Genomic DNA, 25761 nt, shown 5'->3' with positions numbered 1-25761 from the left:
AAAAAATTCATGGTCATAACTGTTTTATAATTACATAAAATGGAATGTTTGTTTGAAGAATTCCTAAAGAATCTTCTGGGAAATTTATTTATTTTTCCCTTTAATTAATTAACTTAAATTGAACACTCTAATATAAATAATTTTAATATTAGAATATTGAACAGGAGCGCGGTCAAAAATTTATTTAAAAAATTTTTAATGAATTTTTAATCAAAAGAATAGTCTAAGAAGATTGTTGTTAGTTATTGAGAATATACTAAAATCGTAAAAAGATGATGAAATAGCAATTTTAACATTTGAAATTCTAATTCAGATATCTAATTTAAACGCAAAAACTCAATCCACATAAAAAATTACCCCATTTAAAGAAAGTTTAAAGAAAAAAAAATTAATACAATTTTATGAACTCTATTAAAATTAGAACATAAAAATGTATAAAAGTTTAAATAATTTTAAGTTTAAAAAAAAAAGAAAATTGGTTTCCCTTTTGGCTCTTTTGTTTAGGAATTTCATATAATTGAGGGATTTTCTAGTTAATATTTTTTTTTATTTTTAAAAATTCAAAAATATTATTTATTATATTATTATTATATTATATTATTCTTTATATTATTTTTAAAAACCCATTAAGAAAATCCTTCAACATTTTGAAAGAACATTCAATAGTCAAAACGTATTTTTAAGACCCTTTTACGCTAATTTAATGATTTTTGGTTTAATTTGGAAAAACTATCAAAATAATTCAAATATAATATTTTACGTGTGAGTTAGCTTACGACCCAATAGACACGAAAGGGTTAAATTATAAATTACAAAAAAAAAAGAATTATGTTAGTTCGTTAAGCAAGGACTATAGTTTTTTTTTTGCTTATTTCTCTGACAGCTGCTAAGAATTTTCTATTTTTGCAATCATATTTAAATAAAAAGGAGCGTATTCATTAATGTTTATCAAGTAATTTTGATATATTGTTTTTTTTTTAATAATTAAAAAAAATATTAATTAGAAGTTTTTCGAAGAATATTTTTTAGATCATTCTGCAGGAGCTTAATAAAACAACTAAAAAAGATACATCAGTTTAGAGCTTTATTTTAAAACTTTGCGTATGAAATCCTTTTACGACTTTTCATTACTTTAGAATTAAAAATTCCCCTAGAAAATTCATTAAATCTTAAAGCTTTTAAGATTTTTAAGCTTGTGTAATTTTGAGGATATTTCTTCTATTCTAGACTTCTGTAAATTCTTTTCACAGAGTAGAGGATCCCTCAAAAGAAAACTTGGAAAATTTTCCTTTCCTATTTAGAAATTGTTTCGATTTTCCTAATTTTTTAAATTAATCTATTTTTTCAGAAGCTTTTGAAACCCTTCAAATGCTCTGAATAATTCAATTTCTTTTGAATAAACAAGCCTCCTAGATCTGTGAAGGAATTCCCGGCGAGATTCCCTTCCAATCAACTTAGCCTGAAAAAAAAACAAAACAAAGAGCCCTTCTTGCCCGGACAATCCAGAGAGCTTGGCTTTAATTTCTTATTTATTTTCCGTGAGTATTGTTACTCTTTACGAAGCTACTGAATGAGAGATTTAAATGTAGGGTTTCACAGCAACCCCCGGAGGGTAGGAGACGTAGGTACACGAGGGGTGTAAAAAAGCAGAAGGGATGCAAAGAGAAAGATTTTAAGGGAGGATTTTTTTTTTTAAAATATTCCGTCCAAATGGGAATTTATGAGGGATTTAAAAACAAAACTCCCGGAAATGCACTGCGGGTGTCCGGAGGTGAGTTTCCCCGTGGAAAACGTGCTCATTTTGGGTGGAAAACTCCTCTTTTTGGACTCTCTGTTTCTCCCATGCGCGCGAGGTAGCCTCAAAAATTGTGGAGGGGGGTGGCGGAACTCCCGGAACGTGTGTTGCGTGAAAAAATCCCCCAAAGCACCGCGCCCGGGGTTGGAGTGAATTTTGCACGAGGCAGCACCCCATCCGGATGGATCCCGTGCAATCGGCACGTGAATCCGTGCTTGGGAAACACGGGTGGGCATTTAATTTTATTTTAGCCACCGCCGCGACGGGCGACATTTTCCCTGGCGGCCATATTGATGCTCTTTTGTTAAAACCAAGCACACACCTACCTCGCCAAATTGAGGCCGAATGTGCAGCTTTTCACGCCTTTTTCCACCCTCCACAGCACTATTAATGCACTTTGTACGCACTCACGTAATCTTTTCCACGAAAATTCACTGTTTATTGCGCAAAAAACACAGAAAAACGCGGACCGCACCAATTTTTCCAATCTTTTATATCTTTCTCAAATTATCCGCTATGAGGCGCTTGCAATACTAAACAGGGTGTGCCAAAAATGGCTGCCACAATGGAAAATTTCTACATTAGTGTGTCCCAAAATAACCTGCAATCTCTCCAACATTTTTCTTTGGTTATTTTGTAATTTTCTCGTATATCTGGGGAAATTTTTCCGGTTAGGCGAGGTTTTCAAGTTCAGGTGGCGGCGATAAGTCAAATGATAATTTTCAAAACGAGTTTAAAAACTTTGTTTTTGGTTTTGCGGTATAAAAATTGGCGGAATTGGCCGGAATGGCGCTGTTATAAACCTTACAACGTAACCACGTGCGACGAATCATACTCACAAAACCTTTCAAAAGTTATTTCTCCAATCGATTTCCCGCCGGCTATCTTCTTTTAGCTTTTTATAAAATTTCCTGAAAAATCCCACAATTTTTCAGCAGTACGCGTGTTTGCTGGATCAAGAAACCTTCTGGCTCCTAGGAAAAGCCGATAAATGCGGAAAATGCATTGTAGTAGAAAACAAATAGTAAATAAAATATTTTCTCGCAGACGCTAAATGATTTCAGCGCAGTACGCGCAAGAAATTCAGAAGAATTTTCGCGGCTCTTTCTAAAATTTGTTATTAAAATCGCCTTTTCCGACTTAAAAAATCAAGAAAAATGACAGGAAAAGCCTACAGAAGCCGGGAAAATGAAAAAAGAAGCAAAACTGATCCAAAAAATTGAAAAATTTAAACTTTCATACTTAAAATTAAATTAAAAATTTCTGTTAGTGCAAGTTAGAAGTTACTTTGTGAAATCTTTGTAAAATATTGGTGAATTTTTGATAAATTAATTTTTGGGATTCTTGTCTTTTTTTGTAGAAAGTTTAGCAAAATCTGTTGCATCGATTGAATAAAACAAAATATTTAAAAATTCTCACGAAATGTTATTTATTTTCCGCTTTTCATGCGATTAAATGCTGATCCTGCAAAGATAAAAAATCCAAAAGACCACACCCAACGACACAAGATTTTTTTTAAATTTCAGTCAGTAAAATATTCCATTTTAGTCAGCAAAATATTCCATTTTGTCCTTAAATCGAATGTAAGAAAAATTCGTTAAATTCACACAGATAATAAAACAAAGATTTTGAAGACATTTTGGAACATTAAATTGTTATATTTGATTATATTCAGCCAGGACTACATGTCATATTATATCATTGAGTTTTATAAAAACACTTTTTTTTTAAATTAGTGTTGGGGACACATTTTCTTTTGCTCAATTTGAAAACTGCGCTCATTTTTAAAGCATAAAATCACGATAGATCTTTTCAAATGGTGCTCCACTGAAAAGGGACATACAGAAAAATTTGTAATAATATTTCTTTGCAAAAAACAGTTTATACAAAAAATTCATTAACTACGTATAAAAAATCTTTCTCCATCCTTCCACAAAAATAACAAAAAAATACCAACTTCTATTGAAAATTATATTTGCTATTCAAATAAACGTTGCACTGAGGCTCCAGCCAGTTGTGACGTAGAGAATATTATTAAGGCCAATCAGAGGGCTCCTTTGTAGATTCTTCTTCTTATTCATTTAAATTTCAATTCAAGGCGGAGCTTCGTTGCAATATTGATTTGAATAGTTTTATGTGTTATTAAATAACTTTTTTGTCAAATTCAATAATTATTTTACTTTTATCGCAATTGTGTCCAAGTTTACATTAAAAAAATCAAAACGACAAGATTATGTTACTTTTTAGTCGTTATTTTTACTTTAATGCTTTTGATTGCTAGTTGGGTATCATATTAACTAGTAAAGGTATTATTATCAAGGAAAAAATGTTAACAGGTGTGTGGGTGTAAAAAAAAAGCTCAAAAAAGCCTGTTACTTTTTCCTCGCAAAAAATTGTTCCTCACAAAAATATTTTTAGTAGATAAATATTTATTTACATCAAACAGGTGATATATTACTCAACATTATTAAACAAAACTACAAACTATATGTAATATTATGTAGGTGTTTGTAATGAAACAGATCATATAAAAATGTCGGATTAACAAAACAAATTCTCTCAGCTACCGCAAGAAAATTCAACAAACAGCTAATAAAACATTTAAATAAGAATTTTTTTCGTTTTTCTTTTCTTTTAAATCAATTTGATGAGAAAAGGGTAACTTCGGGTAATTCACCACAATTTATTGTGATAGAATTTGAGATCCAGGAAGCCCTGATCACTGCCATGTGACCCACCAGAACCGCCAGAGATGACGGATGCTGCATCACCAACATCAGTGCCGGGACTTCCACGGACCCCACCAATGGGACGACCAATTTTCACCACACCAAAGCTCTCGGGGTTCTCCTGATCGAATTCCATCTTTGCCGTGGGCGTCACAGCTAGGCCCACGTTGAAGGAGAGATTCTTGAGGCCTGTGTGTTGCTTGTTGTGCTGAAAGTGCGTCGGACGCTGAAACATTGGCCTCTCAATCACCTCCTCAAGGGGAGATTTTAGCTCTTCCTGCTGCTCTTCCGCAGGAGCTTCCTCCGCCACGTGCTCTTCCTCCTGCTGTTGCTCCTCCGGCACATCAGCAGCTTCCTCCTCTTGATAACCCTCCTCTGCCCCATTACTCTGCTGCAGCTCAAGTTCGTGCACTTCAGCAATTAATTCTTCGAGCTTTTCCTCCTCTGCCGCAGCTTCCTGATGTGGTTGTTCTATTGCATATCCCCTATTACTGTGGAATGTGTGTTCTCATTTACCACTCAAATTAAGTAACAACCAAAAAACACCTAAAATCCTTAGCTAAATAATCACAAAACTCCTTAAATCTCAAATGTGAGACTCGTGTAAAAAAATTATCAAAAATATTTCATTTAAAAATAAATTAGTGATTAACTTTTTAATCTTAATTCTCTTGGGCAAAAAACACTCTCTCTTTCTACTCAACAAAGTCTGTTTTCATTCGTCTTTTTGTACATATTCATACTTTTCCTTTTAAGAAAATAAATAAATAAATTTTAGTGCTATATAAAATAAATACCAATAAAAAAATGAAAAAATTCCTTTTTACAATTTTTTTGCTTAAATAAAAGGCAATTGCAGGCGAAATAAAAAAAAGGTACAAATGAGAAAAGAATAAATTTTTAAAAAATAAATTAATTTCTCCAAAAAGATACTTAAAAAAATATTTGAAGAGGCAGCACGATTTTTTTTCAGATAAAATAAAATTTTATAATGCACTGATGTGAATGTGAGGGGGTGATTTTATCAGCTACATCAAAATTCTCTGGAAAAAATAAAAAAAAGAAACATAAAATAAACCAAAAAATAAAATCTCATGCACTCAATGCGGGAAATTATTAAAATTCATCTCAGGTCGCAAAGAAAATAAAAAATCTATATTTTTCCTAAATAATCGTAAAATAAAATTATATTTTTTCTTTACCTCTGAGGTTCATTTGGAACTGTGCCGGGGCTGTTGTGAATTATCTGCAATGAAATGAGATTGAGAGGAAAATAAATAAGGGGGCTTATCATTGCTAAGAAATTTAGTACTTCAGTCTGAAAATATTTAAACGCGAAAAGCAAAAAAAATTGAGGATTTTAGTAAGAAAAATTTCATTCAAAATAATTTTGTTGCATAATTTTGTTACTTTAAAATAGTATTTTTTAGTAATTTATATAAAAATGATTTTTTGAGGAAAACTCTGTGGAGAAATCGTGGAAATTTCCACGGAGTTTCAGAGGAAACTCCTCAGTGTTTTACATAAAAAAAATTATTCATTTTTCATTATCTGATGACGATTTTTCCTAATAAATCATTATAAAATTTGTTTCTAAATCAGTTATTTAATTTTTTTTATGAAAGGAAGTTACATGTTCCTGTATAAAAAAACTCGACAAAACTTCTCAATCAAGGAAAAAATTGGGATATTTACGGGTTATCTTGACATTTAACTTTCTATTTCTTATTAGCAAGACTTTTTTGGGAAATATTAGTAAAAATTTTCCCAAAAATGCAAGTAATGACGTCACTGTTGCATATTAAATAAAATTACAAGAAAAAAACAAATAAATTTTTAAAAGTTTAAACAAATATCAAACATAAGAAAAAGAACGTCGAACGCTAGAACAAAATAACTCCCAAATGTTAGGGAAGAAATGTCAAATGTTATGTACAAACGTCAATCGTTCTAAATGCCAAATTATAAAATAGTTACCCCAAAGGTTAGAAAAAGAACGTCGAACGTTAGAAAATAAGTACCAAACATGGGAAAAGAAATATCTAAGGTTAGAAAAGAATTTTTTAACGTTAAGAAAAGAACGTTGAAGTTTCTTCTTCTTGTGCTTTTTAATGTTAACGTAAAAATAAGTAATGTTAAACGTTAGAAGAAAAATGTCAAATATATCGCAACTGTACAAGCAAATTGTCAAACGATGTAAATTGAAATGCAACGTACATCTTCATAAACTTTTTGACTTCTGTGACATTCCCAATTTAATACATTTTAAGGATTCTTTAAATCTAAAGAACAAATTCTTTCATTTTAAATTCAATTAAATAAAACTTTTAGCTCATTTCAATATTCTTTTCCTCAAAGAATCTAACTTTTCCTTTGAAATTCCATAGAAGAGATTCACGAGGAAATTCACTTTCAATCCATGCAAATTTTTTTGCAAGCAGACACGATCGAAACTCATTTCCATTTGAGGGTACGACACAAAAATCCCAATTCGCCATACCCTCTATGGCTGCACACGTCCCCTATCTTCAGGGGTCACACCACCCCATTTGTCGCAATAAATAAGATCATTTTCCGACTGGCCCCAAAGGAAGGAATTTTCAAACACACCACAACAACAACCAAGAGGAGAATTATTATGTAAAAAAAGTATTCCAAAAGTGGGAACATGGAATTCAACCTTGTCGAATCACTTTACGTGACTCACTCTATTTTTGTATTCATTCGCGCAAGCACACGCGTCAAAATTCACAAATTGTCTTTAGATCCACATGGACTTTACCGCGAGATTATTCACACACACGATTTTCCCCGTGCCCGGCTCTTCAATGTCAATTTATGTAAATTCAATTGATGTGGACACGAAATCGCCACAGAAACCGCTGAAAATCATAATCTTCCCTTATTTTTCACGAGGTCCGGAAAAGCGCTAAAAGAAAATTCCAACGTGGACTGCACGCGAAAAGAGATTCCCATTTAGTAAAAGAGACTCAAAAATTTTCCAGGAAATTCACTGTGAAGATAGGAAAAGTCTTGCTTGAGGAATACACACATATTTCCATTAGCACCTCATAAATCATTCCATTAAGACATTTTTTCTTCTGTTGAAACAAGACTCTTCCGTGCGCACCGTGTTTTCCCCCAATTTCCCTCCCAAAGCCCAGAAAACTTGGGCAATTTTTTTCGTGCTAAGAAAGTTAAATAAGCAAAAGTATTTGCTAAAGATAAAAAACTTTGAAATTCTTTCGTGAAAACATGCAAAAAAGTAAAGCTTATTGATTCTCATATGAGAATTTATGTTTTTGCACTTTTCCTGTCTCTTCCTAAAATTCAATAAGTAAGGTATTGGGTCGTGAAATATAGGGCATACGATTGCTTCTTAAAATAAATAGTTTTGTGACCCTTTTATTATCGACTTAATTTTCATTTTGATTTTTTATCTATTTTGTACAGAAAAGCTCGTTAAAGTAAGATCTTGAATTTTTTGTTATTTGAATAGTTCTGAAATATTAATTTTTTCCTATATAATAGCTTCAAGGGCTTCGTAAGAAGTTTATTTGACGAGTAAAAATATGTTTTTTCTTTTTAGTTTTAAAGGATTAAAATAAGCAAAATGGTGCTTTCGACTACTGCAAGTTCTTGACAATTGGTTAGTGCAATTCTAATGTTCCGCTTTTATCAAGCATTTTACAGTTCTTTTCTAACGTTTGACGCTTATTTTGTAGCTCTTGACTTTTCTCTTCTAATGTTTAATATTTCTTTTCAAAATGTTTATGTTGCTATCTTTTGACGTTTCTTTTCTATCATTTTATTCTTTTTATAACATTTGACATTTATATTCTGACGTTTGCAATTTATTCTCTAATATCTTTATGTTTTTTCCCATTCTTTAAATTTCTTTGCTATCTTTAGAAGTTTCTTTTCATGCGTTCGACGTTAGTTGTCTTATATTTAATGTTATTTTTCTGACATTTGACGTTTCTACTTTAACGTGAGACGTAAAATATCCTAACGCTTCTTGTTTGTTTTCTAGCTCTTAATATTTCTCCTATATTGGGTAGTATTCAGCGACCAAGAAACCCTTGAAATCGTGAAATTTCAGAAGAATTTTTTTAAGCTTGAAATTTCTGTCAAAACTTTTGACGTTTCTTTTGAAACGTTTGACGTTCTTTTTCTAACATGTAAGCACTTATTTCTTCTTAAATAAAATTATTAACCCGGAAATACTTTCTTTTGACCTTTAAATAAAAACCTGAATTGTTTCAAAAAAAATCGAAACCTCATAAATCAACAAAATTAAAGCTTTTTCCTTTATCTCTGGACTCGGAAAATTTTTTTCCCCACTAATTCCTTCACTGAATCCTAATAAATGATTTATTGGAGCTTTTTTTCTTTTCTCCCTTCTTCACTTCATTTCAGCGCATTGTTTTGTAAATAAAGAAAGGATTGGCGTTAAAGGGTATAAAAGAGCAAAACCAATAGTTCATTAGTGAACACAACACTGTACACTCCTTCACATTCAATCACTTTGATTATGCTTTATTGTGGTTTATCGGAGCTTTTCAGATGTTTTCCTTCACACACCAGGAGCTTTTAGTTGAATTAAGGGTGGAGGAGAGATAAAGTAGAAAAGGAAGCAAAGCACACAAGTTCGCTTACCTCAGCCATGCTGCATCGTGGCCTCTGAGCTGCATATCGACCAACAGGAGTATTCTGGAGATTACCAATCGTGGGCATGGTGGGTAGTGGAGCTTTGCCATTTGTCTGCTGACCCCTCAATTCGCTGGTGTTTGATTTGAATTGCGGACCAAAGAGCATAGTGTTAGGGCTGGTCAGTAGTAGAATGATGAACGTGTGAGACACAGAGATGATGGAAGCCACATTTAATTTGTTAATTTGCAACAATTAAATTCAATTCAATTAGTTAAAGAGAGAATTTCTCTCATTTTCAATTCAAAGGAGGTGAATGATTTTTTTTTGTAAAATGTGTAGAGGTCAAGAATAAGGGTGCAAAAGATGCTAAAGAAAAACGGGGAGGCTGCTAACCTGTTAGTAAAATGCATTTCCGCACTTTCCATGGAAGAGCTATCGCGCGATGTGTTGTATTGAAAGAAATCCTCGTAGACGACAAAATTGTTCATCTGCGGAATGGTCTGCGTGAGCCCGTAGTGCTTCTTGAGGAACCCCACGAGCTTATCCGATGGACGGTCAATGGCCAACTGCTGTACGCGATAGTTCTCCTGGTCCAACATGTACTGAAAGAGCACCTTCCCGAGACCAGCTCGTTGCCGCGACTCATGAATGTAAAAGTCGAGGACGCAGGGCGCGTTCACCTTGTGCGTCTCCCCATCGGCGTCGAATACATACAGTGACTTAACGCCCACCTTCAGCAATCCCGTCACGACGCCACTATTCAAGAAATATACATACATAGCATATATTTTATTTTATAACATTCCCCAACTCCTCCATCCCCTAAACACCCCGAAGAACCCACAATTTTCTCCATTTCCCCACAACTAAATATTCTTTTTCTTCCTTTTATTTGTCGCGCTCGTGGAAAAATCACGATTTGTGAAATCATAAACATAGGGGAGTGTTTTAGTCGGAAAAACCCAACTGCTACACCTTTTTGAGGAATTTATCTTGAATTCAAAGGGAAGCACATTGTTTTTTTTACGATACCTCGCACTAACTTATCCCCATGTGGCGTTGAATTTTATTCCTTCGAAAAAAAGGGGGAATAAGGAACCCATAAATTGCCAAGGAAATTCCTTAAAAAGAAAATTTTATTTACTACGCAACTATGTACCTATTTTTATCCATTTCAGTAATAGATTAGATTAGTTGCAATTAAGTTCATGTAGTTTGCATACTTTTGAGGAAAGTCAGTGCTGTGTTGCACTTAAAACATTTATGAAAATATATTATATGAAAATAAACATTTCATTTCAAATTAATTATTTAATAATAGAAGTTTAGGGGTGGGAGAAATAGTTACAAAATTAGTTTTCTAAATTAAACTGTTGCTTCACTGTCTTCAAGTGCTTCTATTTGCGCTTAAAATTATACAAAATTCTTAATTTTTAAATTTATTTTTAACTCAAAAGGCAGAAACCTGCATTAAAATAGTTTTCTTCATTGAAAATTCAATGCAATTATATTTTATTTCTGTGATTATTGATTATCAAATGTTTATTTTAATTAAAGGAAAATAAACTTTATTTATTTGCAAATAGATTACCATCAAAGCACTTTTTCTTTAACCAAAAAGAATTTAATCAATTTCTCCTTTTTGAGCTAATAAATTTTGACCTATTTAATGGAAAGTTTTCAATTTTAAATTCAAATTTGATTGTCTGATTTTCCAGCCTTCGAATTTGAAAACTTTCTGAAGGAAATTTCTCGGATGATTTTTTTTCCTTGAAAAGTTATCCGACCTCTCTAGATGGAATAAAAATAATTGAAAGGAGGAGGGTGGCTTAAATGTATATTTTCAAGTAAAGGAGTCTATCCACTTCTCATAGGGAAAATCCCGTAATTTGTGAAAATATTTGAAAAAAATAGAAAGTATTTCAGTGAGATCAGCTAGAAAAAGTCTGTAAAGTTTCGTTCAAAACGTCAAAAAATGTAAGTTATGACGTCACAATTTGTGTATTTTTTGTTTCTTTTAATACGAAAATCCTTAATGATTCATCGATGATTTTTAAATTTTTCCTTTAATTATTTTTAAACTTTATGCATTGAAAAAAAAAGACAAGAAACGCAATTGATGACGTCACTGTTTGTATTTCTTTTTATATCAGCTAGATTTTCTCAGCAAGCTTCACTAGAAATCAGAAGGTATCTTTGGCAATTTTTATTCTTTCTTGATTCTCTTTAAACTAACGCGTATTACAATATGTCCTAGAATGAGTGGTTTTCCTGCACATAAACGAATAAACTCCTTTATAAGTTTAATTAGAATAAAATAAAGTAAAAATTAGTAGGGGAGAGCGGGGCTAATAAAGTCACTTAAGGGTTTAGAAAAAGCCTAAAATATCATATTTCCTAGCTAGATAGAACAAAATGATCTGAGAAAGAGTTGTAGGGCAGTAAATTACCTAAAAAAAAATGAGCAATACATTTCGCTATATCTATTTGGGAAATATGATATTTTGAGCTTTTTCTAAACCCTTAAGTGACTTTTTTAACCCCGCTCTCCCCTATAAATCTCATAGTTTTCTAACTTGAATCCTCGTGTTTTCTGATCATTTTATTTGCAATTCAATTACTCCTCCATAGCTTTCAAAAGGGAATTAAGATAACAAAAGGAACTCTCTTTAACAACCCCCCTTTGAGACACCTTCTTTCCCTTAAAAAAAAACATAACATTTTCTTTAGATTTTCCCCGAAAAAAAGGAGAAAAAAATGTTGTTAGCCAGAAGAAAATGACCTGACACGCGAAAAACCTATTGAAATAGCGATAGGAAAAATGGTCATTGTGATTCATAGTGCAATGGAATTTTCCTTTTACCCCGAGAAGAGAGTATGTATTATGAAAAATTATTCTGCTTTCCCTTCCATTCATCGTATACTTTATTACAGTGATTTCTGCTTGAAGGAATCTCATTGCGAAATGCATGGAGGCAAAAATTAGTTTTTTTTTGGAGTAATATGCTTCCTCTCTTGCAAAAGTTTGAGGCAATGAGAGGCTCCTATATTGCCCGGGGTAATTCGCACTGTGTCCTTCACCCTCGATTGCTCACATTTTGCCCATTCGCGTAGTCCAAAATGTAATAACATGCTTTACGTGGTAATACCTGCGAAATAATATGGGTGAGCTCCATAAACCAAAATAGCCATATAAACGCGCATGTTGGAGTGCGAGAGATTTATTAAATCATTTTTAATATTATATTATATTGGTGCTATGTTTTAAGTAAATTATGTGAAATTAATATGAAAATCGCGTTTCACTATTCCATTTACAAAATTACTCCCACATTAGAAGGGAACTTCCAACCGCGACTTTCCTTTTTCGGGGGGTTTGAGAAGGATACAACGCCACGAAAAAAAATTCTTCCTAAGAGAGCTTTTTCCCATATACCCCAAAAGCTTTTATGCTGCAGAGAAGACACCCCCTCACTCGGCACAAACAACCTTTATTCCCCGCGAACAATGCATTATTTCAAGCGCATAAATCCCAAAAGTATAAAACGTGATTCTAAATGTTGTGACTAATTTTTAAGTGGGAAAATACACCAAGTGTGCTTGAAACACGTGAGAACTTTCGCCCATTATACCTATACGGGGGGCAGAAAATAGTTATTTTAGGGGAAGAAAATGGAAGTGCACACCTGAGAGAAAAATTGAGGGTAATAACCTCAAAAGAGCTTAAAAAAATCGGTCAGTGTGCGCTTCTAATGTAAAAGGGTTGCCTTTATGTAACTATATAATAATTTCTTTTCTCAATGGATTTTTTTTTTTAAATAAAAATAATTATCCCCCTTCTGTGTGAGGAAGTGTAAGGGGTGGCAGGATATTAGCATGCATTTTCTCTAAGTGAGTGCAATTAGGGTATATTGAAAGGAAATACCGTGACTTTGCAGAATATTGGAACGCTACTTGTACTTATAAGGTGGAGGAATAAACCCACCCGATTTCTTTAGAAGAAAAAGAATTGGAAGAATTTTCTTGGATCAAATTAGACGACAAAAAATTATTTTATTCACAAAAAACTTTTTAACATTTTCAGCTTAATTTGTATTTGAAACTTTTCTATGTAAATATTAATTTTTTAGGTCTTTTCGTTTAAAAAAAATTGATTTTTATCAGAAAATAAATCTATAAAAATTTATCTTCTTGCAAAAAAAAAGAAAAAGCAAACAGAAATTAATTGCATTGAGGAATTCCTCTGATGGCAATATTTTTATATTTATTTTTATTCATTTTCTCTGGTCTACTGAACCAAAATGAATAAAATAAAAATACCAAAGTGGAGGAGAAATATATTCCTTGAAACTTCACAAAACCATCAAACGGAAAGGCATGTTGGGTGGTTTGTAAAGTGAGCAAATACCGGCAATTGAAAGCGAATTTTTGTTATGAAACAAGAACAACCAGCAGAAAAATCTCACACGCAATGTTTGTGCGGGGGAAATCAGCACGAGAAGTGGATGGAAATTCTATATATGTATATAAACAATTACAACAATGTATAGGATATGAAAAATTAATCTTCCTCATAGACTAAAATAAATGAAAAGTTTTATGTTTAAAAGTTAATTTAGAACATTTGGGGAGGATTCTTCGTTGCATAAATAAGATAAAACTTTATACATAAGAAGCACGAAATATTCGCACATAGATCGTGAATGGAATGACTTTATAGCGACACCAAATAAAGGAATAAAATTAAATGACTTAATTGAAGAGAGACCGAAGAAATTTTGAGGGAATAAAATAATAATTTCTACTTACTTTTTGCCCCCTTTTTCAGACATGAGGTATAGGCTGTGGTCGGAATTGCGTAGCTTCTGTGCTGTTGTAACTGCCCTGGTCAAACCTTGTGCCCTTGCCGAAGCTTCCCCCATATCATTTATAATTTCTGATATTTTGCTCGTGGCATCGCTGCAAAAAATCAACAAAAAAGGTTCAAAAATTACTCAAATATTAGTTTTCCATGAAAAAGAAAAATTCGTCGATTTAAAACGATGAAGAAGTTTCCTGCTTAAAAAGCATTAAATCAACATTTGATTGCATTCTCTTAATTTGCTTTTCTCTCTCTCCCAAAAATAGATTCCAATTTTTCGTCACGGAATTGCATTTTTTTTACATTTGGAAAGTGAGATTTGCGACCTCGCCAAACTTACATTTATTTTATTCAATTCTCCCACACATTTCACTCAATTGATTAATTTTTTTTTATTTGCTTCTTGTTGCGCGCGTTCCAGCAAAAATTGGTAATTCTTCATTTCCGTAAATTGAAAATTAACCACGGTTACGGTTTTTGGCTTGTATAATTCATTTGTATTCTTTTATGAAACAGCTTCTGTATTATCATTCAACAAGGGGTGTTTATCTGAATGATTCGGATGATTCGCCGAAGTAAAATCAAAATATTTGACTGATAAACACCTCTCAGTTTTCAAAAAAGCTCACATTGAAGAATAAAAGACAAAAAAGTTCTAATTTCAAATCAAAAATGTACTAAACTGAGGCTTAAAAGTACTAAAATTTAAGCCTAAAAGTACTAAATTCATTCTTAAAATGCAACAAAATTAAAGCTTAAAATACCTATTTGATTTTTAGTCCCAAAAAGGCTCAGACTGAAGATCAAAATCCCTAAAATTACTAAATTAATGTCTAAAAATTACTAAATTAAAGCCAGAAAAAAATTAAGTATTCAGTCTTTAGCAGGATATTTATTAAGTCTGTATGATAATATTCGTTAATTTGGATTTTAGTCTGAAAAAAGCTTAGATTAGGAATTGAAATCCTAAAAAGTACTAAATTTGAATCTAAAAAGGATTAAATTCAAGTCTAAATAGTACTAAATTGAAGTTTAAAAGTACTAAATTTATGTTAAATTTTTTTTTTGGTTTTTAGTTTTAAAAAGGATCAGGTTGAGGATCAAAATCTCATAAAGTACTAAATTAAAGCTCAAAAAGTACTAAATTGAACTAAAAAAGTACTAAATTCAGTGCTAAATATTCAGATCTTCGGGAATATTCGTATTCAATTAGCAAAATAAATCAAAATATTCGCCAGATAAACACCGCATGTCATTCAAAGCTTTAATTCTTCTAGATTGGTCTCAAATATTGTACGAGCATGAATTTATGCTAGAAGATTGCAAAAATATACTTAAAAGGAAACTTTTCTTTCATCACATTTATTTCATTTAATAGTTAAAAATGTATTTTAAAGCAATGCTATTTCTTAATTTTTATTTTTTTTGACTTTCTAAATAATTCACAGAAACTTTTTCCTTGAAGAAAACTGAATTTCCAAATGAATGCAAATAAATAATTAACTGTATAATATTTTATGGATATTTTCCTCGACCTTCCCACGAGGCAGAAAATACGATATGAGGAAAAGTTGTGAGAAATAAACTTTATTACACATCCCCTCAAGGATGAGAATTTCCCCCAAATGCGACATAATACGAGATTTTCATCATGAGAAATTAATCTTTTTATTCGGCACCCATATAATTTGATGCGGTATGATTATATTTTTTTCAAGATCATAAAATTGCCTCAATATTTAATGTTCCTTTGAATTTTTTACCATGACAATTCACGTGGGAAATTGTTGTTAAATAAGCCAATGGTGGAGGGAAAATAATCCTGGGGTTATGTGTGGGGGAGGAAGAAGAGAAGTAAAATACGGGAAAAATCAATGAAGGTAGCAAGTGTTCGAAATTCAATAATTGACCTCAATTTTCCAACTTCTTCATCGATATAGACGAAAATTTAAAAGAAAAAGATAAATAAATAAGAGAATTGAAAAATTTTACTTACAGGACTGCTCTTCGATCCTCATAGTATCCACTTGGTAGGAGGGTGTTGGTAACTTTAATAATGGGTGTTTTAAAATATTGTGCAACGTTGAAACGAAATTCCATGATTTCTTTTTAATAGAATTAATATTCTTTTGTACTGAATTTCCCACTACTAGACCTTCTGACTTTCTAACAAATCACAAAAATTTCCTTTTTTCCGCAAAAATTGTCGCGCTATGTATTGCACACTTTATGCCAATAAAATGATTTCTCAATGCTGCTTCATACAATTTTCCTTCCGCTCTCCACACAAATACAGCAGCGTCACACTTAATTTGAGTAAATCACCTCATATAGACACACCATGACTTTCTCTCTAAACTCTGAGACCTTTTAATACTGTTGATGCATTTATCGTTGCAATTTGGCAAAGAGGATGATGAAGGATTCTTTTTTTTCTATCGCTCAAACAGAATCTGGGTGAAGAAATCTGCTTGTGCTTCGTCTATTTTAACGATGAATCACTCACGGAGAATTTCCAGCGTCTAAAAATAATGGAAAAGAAAAAAATTATGCTCGGTTGTGTCTTTGTCTCTGCTTGACGGCACTTTGCATAAAATATTTATTATCTCCTCTCATGAACTTCCTCATCTCATGTCTACACAAAACTCTTTTTGCATTTTCTTTTTTTTTCTTTCTCCTCCACAGAGAAAAGAACTTAGAAAGTAGCTCAAGATAATTTTCCTCACGACAAATTTCCCCTTACTAGAGTGGAACCACGCGCCATGTAAAAAAAAACCAAGTTAAGTAGTAATTTTACCCACTGAATTGTCTCCCAATTTAGTTGCCACAAACGCACATGAATTGGGAAATTTGCGGTTCTGCAGAACAATTAGTTTTTCTTTCCGCGCCAGCGGAAGTAAAATGTAGGGCGGCAATGTTGGGGATTTTTGTTTGCAGAAAGAACACTTATTCTTATATTTACCATCATAAATACAGAACTTTTTTTTCTTTTTTTCTTTCAGCAAAAAAATCATGAATGAGAAAAACAAACAAACCGCGTGTTTTCGCTGTTCTTTTTTTTCTACTTCTTATTTTAACATTGCATGATTTTTCTCGCAGACTTTCGTGGAATCAAACAATTGTAATCAGCATAAAATTTTCATTAAGAAAATAAACACTTATGAGTTGAATTTACACCGATTAAATTCATCAAACACTAATGTGCAAAATGTTTAATTTTAATTCTTTCTTAATTTATTGTTAGTTCAAATTTAAAAGTTTTATTAAAATTTGTGAACATGTATACAATTCGAGTTAGGATAATAATGCTTGGATACTGAATAAGCTGCATAATAAACATAAGCTTAATGTGCATAAGCTTCATGAATCTTTTATATGAATGTTTTTTTTTTTGCTTCAGTTATGAACGTTGCGATAGCGGCCATTTTAAATTTTGAAAAAAGCAAATTCATAAATTTTACACCCCCATTGTCCAAAAAAATTTAAATCAAGAAGTCTCTATTATGTTTGAATGCGAATTGAAAACCACCAAAGGAGTAATTTCAAACAGAATTAGGATAATATTGCATGGACTCTAGATACGCTAGGTGATTTAAATCATAAACTTAAAGTGCATAAGCTCCATTTGCATAAGCTTTATTAAGTATTTGACTGAATATTAACATTTTAATATCATATTAATCAAAAGAATTCAGAATTTATGAAAAAAAAATTAATTTCACCTTGACTTAGGATACTTCTCCATGGATCTGAAATATACCGCATGGCCACATAACTCATAAATAAGCTTAATAAGCAAAAACTTCATAAAATTTCATTTCTTTAACAGTGAAATTTTTGCAACAGATCATTTAAAATTATATAAAGAATAATACAAATCATCATAAAAACATTCATAAATAATAAACATTTTCTGCACGACCCTGTGTGAATTAATGACGAGTGTCTTAAACTTCATAAACTTTCCTCTTTTAGACAATAAAATAAAATAGACTGATTAATATAATTGTCTTTTTTTGGTGATATTTTCTGCAATTTCCTTTCTTTTGCTATAATTTTCTCTCAATGACTTTTCTTTCATTTCTCTGTCGTTTTCCTCCATCAACTTCCTCTTTAGCGCAAAATAAGTATGGAGGTAAGAATGATTGATGGACCTTCTCACATTGTTTGCTGGTTTGAACAAAATTTTCAACGAAAAAAAAAACATATCGTAATAGTAGCTTCACGGGAGAAATGAAAGACATGGCGCAGAAAAGTAAAAGAGTTGAGCAAAATGACGACTTTTTTTTTGTAAATATTTATAACATCCGGAGAAAAATATCAACAAAAACCGTTTCTTTCTCTCCATCAATTCTTTCGCGTTTTGTGACTTCTAATTCTTTATTAGTTAGGCACGGAATTGTGGTGTTTTGTGGTGCCAATAGTGTGCCCAAGAAAGTGGAATTTATCGATTTTCTTCGCGCGTAATGAGGGACAATTAAAAAAAAAAGTATTTATATATGTAATTTGACAACTTTATTTTCAAGAAGTTGATGTACTTTTAGAGAAAAGTTTTACTTTAGTAGAAGTTGATGTGGTGTGTAGGGAGGAAATTAAAAAAAGACACAAACATTGCTCATGAAACGGGATTTTCATTGGAGTTTCTTTTTTTATGCATAAAAATGGAGAGAAAGAAAAGATGTTGCGATGAAGAAACGGCATTAATATCTCAAAGAATCCAAATAGAGGGTGTTCAAATTGAAACGTTTTTATTGGTGAATTTTTTTTTAAATTTATTTTAAAATTTTGTACAAAAAACGAAAAAAGTGCTTCAACTTATGCTTAAAAACTTTTTAAAAGAATTTAAAAGGGGCTATATTAAAAGTTTGAGGATTCGGTAGTCATAACCTTAAACTTTGACCTCTTTCCTCTTTCAAAAAGGAAACTTTCTCCCACATTTTCTTTCGATACGTGATGATTTTAAAAATGAATTATTCACTGAATACTTAAAATAGATTAAAAAGAAACAATAATGACGTCATTGCATACATTTTCAGGTAAATCTCTACTGACTTTTCCCAATTGATTCCAGTGGAAAATGGAAAGTTTTCTTTGAGGATTTTTTTCTACGTAATTACGCGTATTCTGATCGTTTCCTCGAATGCCGATTTTTCTCATACATAAACAAATAAACTCCTTAATTTTTCTGCACATTTCTTGGGACACCCTATCAATACAAACTGCGAAAAAATGTCTGATTTATTCCTTCACACCTAAATGCCATTGTAATGCGCGTGGTTGGTCTCTCTCAGAGAATGAGATTTCTTATCTCAGAGCACTCAAAGCCAACAATTTTTATTCATATTTAATTCTTCGGCACATTAAGCCTCGTTGCAGAGTCTAATGCGCCACATAATTTTTCTGCATAAACATGTCGGCATTCTGCTACTTTGCGCCTCCTTCTTGGAGGCTCATCATGTGCGGTGATTTCTCGAAAAATTCACGAGAGCGTGGCAAAGAATTGTGAGGGCGACGAATGACTCTGAATCAATTTCATTTCTCAAGTGAAAATCTTTCTTCTTTACCAGCAATACAACATGCTCATTTTCTTGTTCACATGGTTGGAGGCGCGTTTCAACAAGCATCGCAGAATAAATTACATCTAATCATTTTTTCAGCAATATATTGTTGAATTAAAGCTAAAAACATACACCACCACACAATGCGACTTGTACAGTGGATAAAACCATAAATTTCAAAATCATTTTCCTTTCAAAATCTCCCTGACTCATTCGTTGAAGGCTTTTGTATGGAAAATTGCTCGTGGGGGAATGATTTAGAGATATATTATTTTCCTATTCTATTTTGATAAACGCGATTGTTAGACGTTTGTTCAACACGTTAAATCTATCGCATTAACACTTTGGAGGAACACAACACTCAGTGATTACACATTGAGAGTTTAAAGCGCCGTAATTGATTGCAATTTGCAGAGAAGCATTTTGAAATTTTAAATGAAAACGATGAAAGTTGCTTTTAAGCAGATAAATTGAAGTTTAAATCGTTTTTTAAAGTGCTTCAATTTGCCGTAAGGAAGACGCGAGCAATGCGAGAGAGATGAATATTCATCTTCAATGAGGCTTCTGGTTAATTTTTTGCTAATTTATCTGAATTGGTTTTGCAATTGATTTGCTTTCAAAATCTTATCAAAATTCCTACTATCGCCACCACTTTGTCATTCAACAAATCCCAAATTATCACTCAAACATTTAACTTCTCAAGTTCCTTTTATGCTTGAAATTACCCCAATCTGCTACACTTTATCGTGTCCCTTTCGCACACAGTACATTGTACTGTGAAATATATAATGAGAAAAACTTTATAGTCACTTCTTGCAGATAATCATAAACACGCAAATACGATTAATTTGCATAAAAATGAGATTAAGTCCATAGAACTTTTCTCACAGAAGAGAAAATATAATTTATAGCATGTTTAGAACCTAGTTTTTGATTTGAAATGAGAGAACTTGTAAAATAAATTTTCATATTATACAAAACATTATAATAAAGATTAGAGAGATAATAAAGTGATATAAATTCGTTGGCTATGATCATAAGTTGCGGAAGATTAATATTAAAAGAGTTTACAGTGTGTATCATTCTTACAGCAATCATTTGCTTTTTTTTTTTAAATCAGATATTTTTCTTAAATCTTTTTTTGCGTACAGATTGAAGTTTCAGTACAGACTAAGAACAAGAACTATTCTAAAATAGTCAATACTTTACAAATAAAAAGCTTTTTCGTAAGGTAAGCAAATTCAAGTTAAAAAATATTTAGAACAGATTTGTTAAACTTGATTAAAGAAACGTCTACCTACAAAAGATATGTCAAAGGTTAGAAAATATAAAACGTTATTGACTTTAATATGCTTTTAATATTTAATTTAAAGAAAAGATACGTCAAAATCTAAGATATGAACCATCAAAGTTAAGAAAAAAGAAATGTCAAACGTTAAATTTTATAAGCTAAAACGAACGTCAAGTGTTAGAATAGAAATTTCAAAGGAAGCAATAAGAAATGTCAAAATTAGAAGAAAAAACGTCTAAACGTAAAAATTAACATTGAATGTTAGAAGAGAAATGCCAAACGTTTGTAAAGAAATGTCAATTCGCTTTTAAACCCTTTTTTAACTACCTTAAAATTAAAAAAAAAAACTTCTTGAATATGTTTCTATCTATACCCTAAGAGCATTGTAGAAAATCATTTAATAACATTTAAGATTTTTCACAAAATTTCCGGAAATTACTATTAAAAATCTCAAGACAAAAAATTATCCAAAAAAAGTAAATTAATTTTTTTAGGTCAAGATAAACTTTTCTTAAAAAAGTATAAAGTTTATTTTTTAGTTATCCCTAAGTTATTTTGGCCATTTTGGCTATACCTACATATCCAAATTTTCCTAAAACTGACTTCAGTTTTTAAAGTTATGCGTAAGTTTTTTAATCCCAACTTTGGAGTTTTAGGCTAGGTCTAAGTTTCAAGATACGGTCAAGCAGATTTAGAGTTGAATCTAAAAATAGGTTCAGGTTAGATTCAGTTTACTTAAAACTGAAAAACTTTAGACTGACTTTAATAAATTTTGGATGACTTAGGAAATGTTTGGCTTAAAAAGTAAAACCTGACTTAAGGAATGGAATAAGACAGTCTTAAAAACCAGATTCGGAGAAAATAAAAAAGAGTCTAACGTTATTTTTTGCCTCTAAAAAAACTGTGTTAGGACCGAATAGGTTCAAAAGCTCACAATTACCTAAAATAAATTACTTAGACATTTAAATAAAAATATTTCTTAAATATTAAAAAATCAAGACGTTATTTGCAGTAAAAATGTCACACACTGCACTATGTTTTGATCTTCACACGATCATGCTTTTTTTTCACCGCCTCAAAGAAATACTTTACGGTAAGTTTGTTTTTATGATATTCACATTCAACAGGTAGAAATATCAATAAAGGTGAAATTCTAGATGTTTAGAGAGCGTTTTACTCAGCCAATATCCATGACGATCGTCACCCAATCACGCACAAAACACTCTCTGAGAAATTCTTTGCGCACATCATTGAATCAGGATTTTCTTTGGATTTGTTTTTCTCTCGCAAGTTTTTTTTCCACGCATTTTTATTATTTTCTCTCTGTTCAGGAAATGCTCTACTCTGTGGCCATTTTTGGTCACCACTGTGCTGTGAATCGTGCTGGTGTTTATCTATCGTGCTGTGAACTTGAAAGTCAATCAATGAAGGTTTCATCACCAACGCACCATATATAAAACAACCCAGAATTTTATACTTAATTAAACTTCGGTAATATTGCCTAAATGGTCTAAACTAAACTTTTTTCTAGCTCAAAATTTGGCGAATTTTTTTTAATTAATCCGTGACCTACTGAATAAAAAAAACTTTGTTGAAATTTATTTTGGATGGCTTTGGGAGTGAAATTCGAACAATGCTGTGAAATTATGTAAAAAATAAAGTAATATGTTTTGGCGGAAACTTTCTTTGGGGCTTGAGTTTGCTAATGGATAGGTTAATTAGGCGCGAGTAAATTGATCAAGAAGATTAATTTCATTGTAAATGAAGAAAGGTAATATGAATTACATTGGCGTGTTATGCAAGTTTTAGCGGTGGAATTTTATCGTGAGTTCGTCAATTTTTTTTCTTCCAGATGAATTTATAATAATGTTGCTCATCGCTTGCATAGGAGATGACTCACGATACGTTGTACCACCTTTTTGAGCTTTTTCTGTGATGTCAGAGGCCTCGCGAGAAATTACTTCTTTTGCTTCTTTTCTACTTCTCTAACAATGGCTGTGAGATCTCTCTTTGCTCTGTCTTGCCTCACAATTCAAACAATTTTCTTTTCATTGTCGCGCGATCGACTTTTTCAAAACATTTTACAATATAAAAGAATTTTTTTTTCATTTGGAAGAGAAATAAAAAAAAATCCCTATGAGGGAGACAATCGTGCAGAAAATTTTCACACATGCCATCACCAACCTCCAACAACAATCCTCTTTGAAGGCAATTCAATTGCTTCTTTTTTTTTGGATCTTCAGCACACACACAGATCTTTCCTCTGCTAAATGATTTATCTCCAAAATGAATCCCACACACAAACGACACTCGCAGTATCCCACAAAGGTGCTCTGCAAGAAACTGAAGCACTTTGTTCTTCGCCAAAGATTTTTTTATATAGGTAAGAAAAAAAAAAAAGACTTCAGCTAAACCACACGCGCTCTCTGCACTTGCTTTCCTGGCAAATAGTCAAGTGAAACTGAAATTCGTTGTGTCTTTTCGCCAAGAGAGAGAGAGAAACCCACCGAAGCAAAAAGCCGCTACTCCGCCAGCGAGATTTTCAAATGGGTGGGATTTTCAGCAGAGTGAGATATTCCGTTTTAGCTTCACTTAATTCCGCAGGCAGGCGCACTTTGCCAATCTTTCTTGCCCCCACAGACTTCACGTATTACCTGGGGTTTGGTCAATTGAGCGCACCCCACTCCGAGAATGCATTCATTCTCAATGAGTCGCGCGCCAATTTTTCCCTCCCTCCCCCCAACCCCACCCACCCACCAAGAGGTAAAGGGGTTTTGCAATATTTTTCCTGCTGATGCATTTCCCATCATTTGTGAGCCAAAGTGGCGGCATGAGCTGCAGCAGCAAATTGAAGGCAAATGTAATTTTATGCAGGTGGTTAGAAAATTTTTCCGGAAAAGGGAAATGTTGTGATACGAAAATGAGTTGAAATTATTTATATTTTATATGATTAATTTTTGGTTTTCGATTAGTGAAAAGAAAATATTAAAATAATCAAACGTTAGAAAAAAAAAGTTCTAAGTTATAATGAAACTGTCAAACGTTAGAAAATCGTTAGAGAATTGTCAAAAATTAAAAATGTTAATTAAAAAGCGACATACTTTAATAAAAAAATACATTAACTACATTAAACGTTAAAAAGGAAAATTAAAATGTTTGAAAAAATATTAAGTTTAAAACAGAATTGTCATATGATAGAAAGCTTAGTATTCAAAAATGTCAAATAGGTATTAAAAAAGAATCCTCGCACTTTAGCGGAAAATATTAAACGTTTCAAGAGAAATATGAAAGAAATGTATGAAACGTTAAACGTAAAAATGAGATTTAGCGTTAGAAAAAAGACGTCAAACGTAAAGAAAATCAATCTTTTGTTAAACAAATTGTCAAAAGTTAATAATTCCTAGTCCGTATTATTTTGTAAATTTTAGTTTGTTTTCGATATTTGGTATTCGTTTAGGCGAATATTGTGAGGATTAAGCTTACAGTGGTCCGTTCGGGTAACATTTCTTGACACAAGTGCCTAAAATTGTTACATGTGTAGGAGCGCATTGACCAATTCGAGAAGAGAGCCCTCTCGACGGTCAAATGTAACCCTCTCCTCTCCCTAAATTCCTCTCTCTCCCATAACGGTGCTGAGGACTGCAGCTCAATTGAGAAAGATCAGTTGGGCTGTTGCTGCGAGAGCGAACACACGTCACCGCAGACTGTGTTCCTCTCCAGTATGAAAAAGGGCGAAAGTCCCAGCCCGTGTGTTAATAAATTTATTGAAAGCTTACACATGTTGTGTAAAAACTGTTGGGAAGTATTACACCTACTTGTGAGCGGTGTACTAATTAAAGAAAATATCTCAATACGCATGTCAATTTTATTCAGAACCTCCTTAGAATAATCTCCTAGAATATTCAAAAATTGCTTGGTATAATACGTGTATCGATTAATCAAACGTGTGGAAAAAGTTTACCCGGCTGGACTATGTTACCAAGTAAGCGTATAAAAAGGTTACCGGTATTGGGTAGAAAGGTTAATGACCGCAGCAATTTCTCTACTTTATAAAATCACAAATTCCGCCAGTACGGCTCTCACTTCCAAAGCACATGTATTTTTTAATTGATGTGTGCAAAAAAACGAGAGCAATTAAAATCCCATTTAATTTGATAATACAGCAAATTGAACAAATTGAAAATCGTCGCAGAGGTTTGTTTTGCGTCTGCGGACAAGTTAATCGATTTTTATTGAATTTCTTTCCGGATTTTTTGCATGAAAATTTGTGAAAATTCCGGAAGCTGCAAAGGGAAGATTTTACAATAAACCCCATGAAAAAATCTCACGAGAAAATCTCAGAAAATTCTGTGAAACTGTGACCGCCCATTGCGTGTGATTTTTTTAGCAAAATAGCAGCGGGCGAACTTGATGTGACTAAATAAGTCAATGGCTATATTTGGAGCATTCAAGGGCATCAACTTGTACATGATATTGAATGTAGAGAATAATAAAATAGTCAATAAATGATTTTATGTTGCTGATCATTTTTTTCTCGACTCACCTGCCCGGACATTTTCCCAGACACACTTTCTTTTTTTCCCCGATTTTTCACACTGAACTTCTTTTTTTACGCGATTGTATTGCACTGAGGTAATGTTGTTCCTAAGGAGAGTAACTATGTGTAATTTACATTTTATATTTTTCTACTTTATTTTCTACAATTTTCCGGCTAAAATGGGTGAAAAGTTTTCGAGAAAATTGACCCCAAAAATTGTTTTTCTTCTACTAAATCTCTCCAAAAGAAACAACACCAGCGACATCTTATGGTGAATTTACTCTCCGAACCCTCCAAATTGTCAATTTACTTGCAAAAAGTGTTCATATTTTCTAAA

At 32.2% G+C, this 25761-nt stretch overlaps 3 protein-coding genes across 5 annotated transcripts in view; 1 reads left to right on the top strand and 2 right to left on the bottom strand.

Moving 5' to 3' along the window:
* LOC129792553 (helicase domino) overlaps positions 1-2332 on the bottom strand; it is a 32440-nt gene extending 30108 nt beyond the window's left edge. The window contains exon 1 of the mRNA XM_055831687.1: positions 2122-2332. The gene's annotated coding sequence lies outside the window, so the exon portion shown is untranslated. The remainder of the gene's footprint in view (positions 1-2121) is intronic.
* Positions 1-25761, top strand: part of LOC129792688 (ARL14 effector protein-like) — a 693823-nt gene that overhangs the window by 163051 nt on the left and 505011 nt on the right. The gene's annotated exons all lie outside the window — the stretch shown is intronic.
* LOC129792636 (alpha-tubulin N-acetyltransferase) lies at positions 3428-25653 on the bottom strand. Of its 3 annotated transcripts, none has more exons than XM_055831926.1 (7): positions 25431-25653; positions 16035-16560; positions 13987-14136; positions 9571-9933; positions 9184-9352; positions 5727-5770; positions 3428-5015 (listed from the first exon to the last, which is right to left on the bottom strand). In XM_055831926.1, exons 2-7 carry the CDS (start codon positions 16136-16138, stop codon positions 4469-4471), a joined length of 1377 nt encoding a protein of 458 aa, XP_055687901.1. In that variant the 5' UTR covers positions 16139-16560; positions 25431-25653; the 3' UTR covers positions 3428-4468. The 3 variants fall into 3 exon arrangements, with proteins under 3 accessions (XP_055687901.1, XP_055687903.1, XP_055687902.1); XM_055831928.1 differs by having other exon boundaries at positions 9184-9307; XM_055831927.1 differs by lacking the exon at positions 25431-25653 and adding an exon at positions 23072-23345.

Source organism: Lutzomyia longipalpis, chromosome 3 (assembly GCF_024334085.1).
Source record: "Lutzomyia longipalpis isolate SR_M1_2022 chromosome 3, ASM2433408v1".
Taxonomy (NCBI): Eukaryota; Metazoa; Arthropoda; class Insecta; order Diptera; family Psychodidae; genus Lutzomyia; species Lutzomyia longipalpis.
This window is presented reverse-complemented; position numbering and strand designations above follow the sequence as displayed.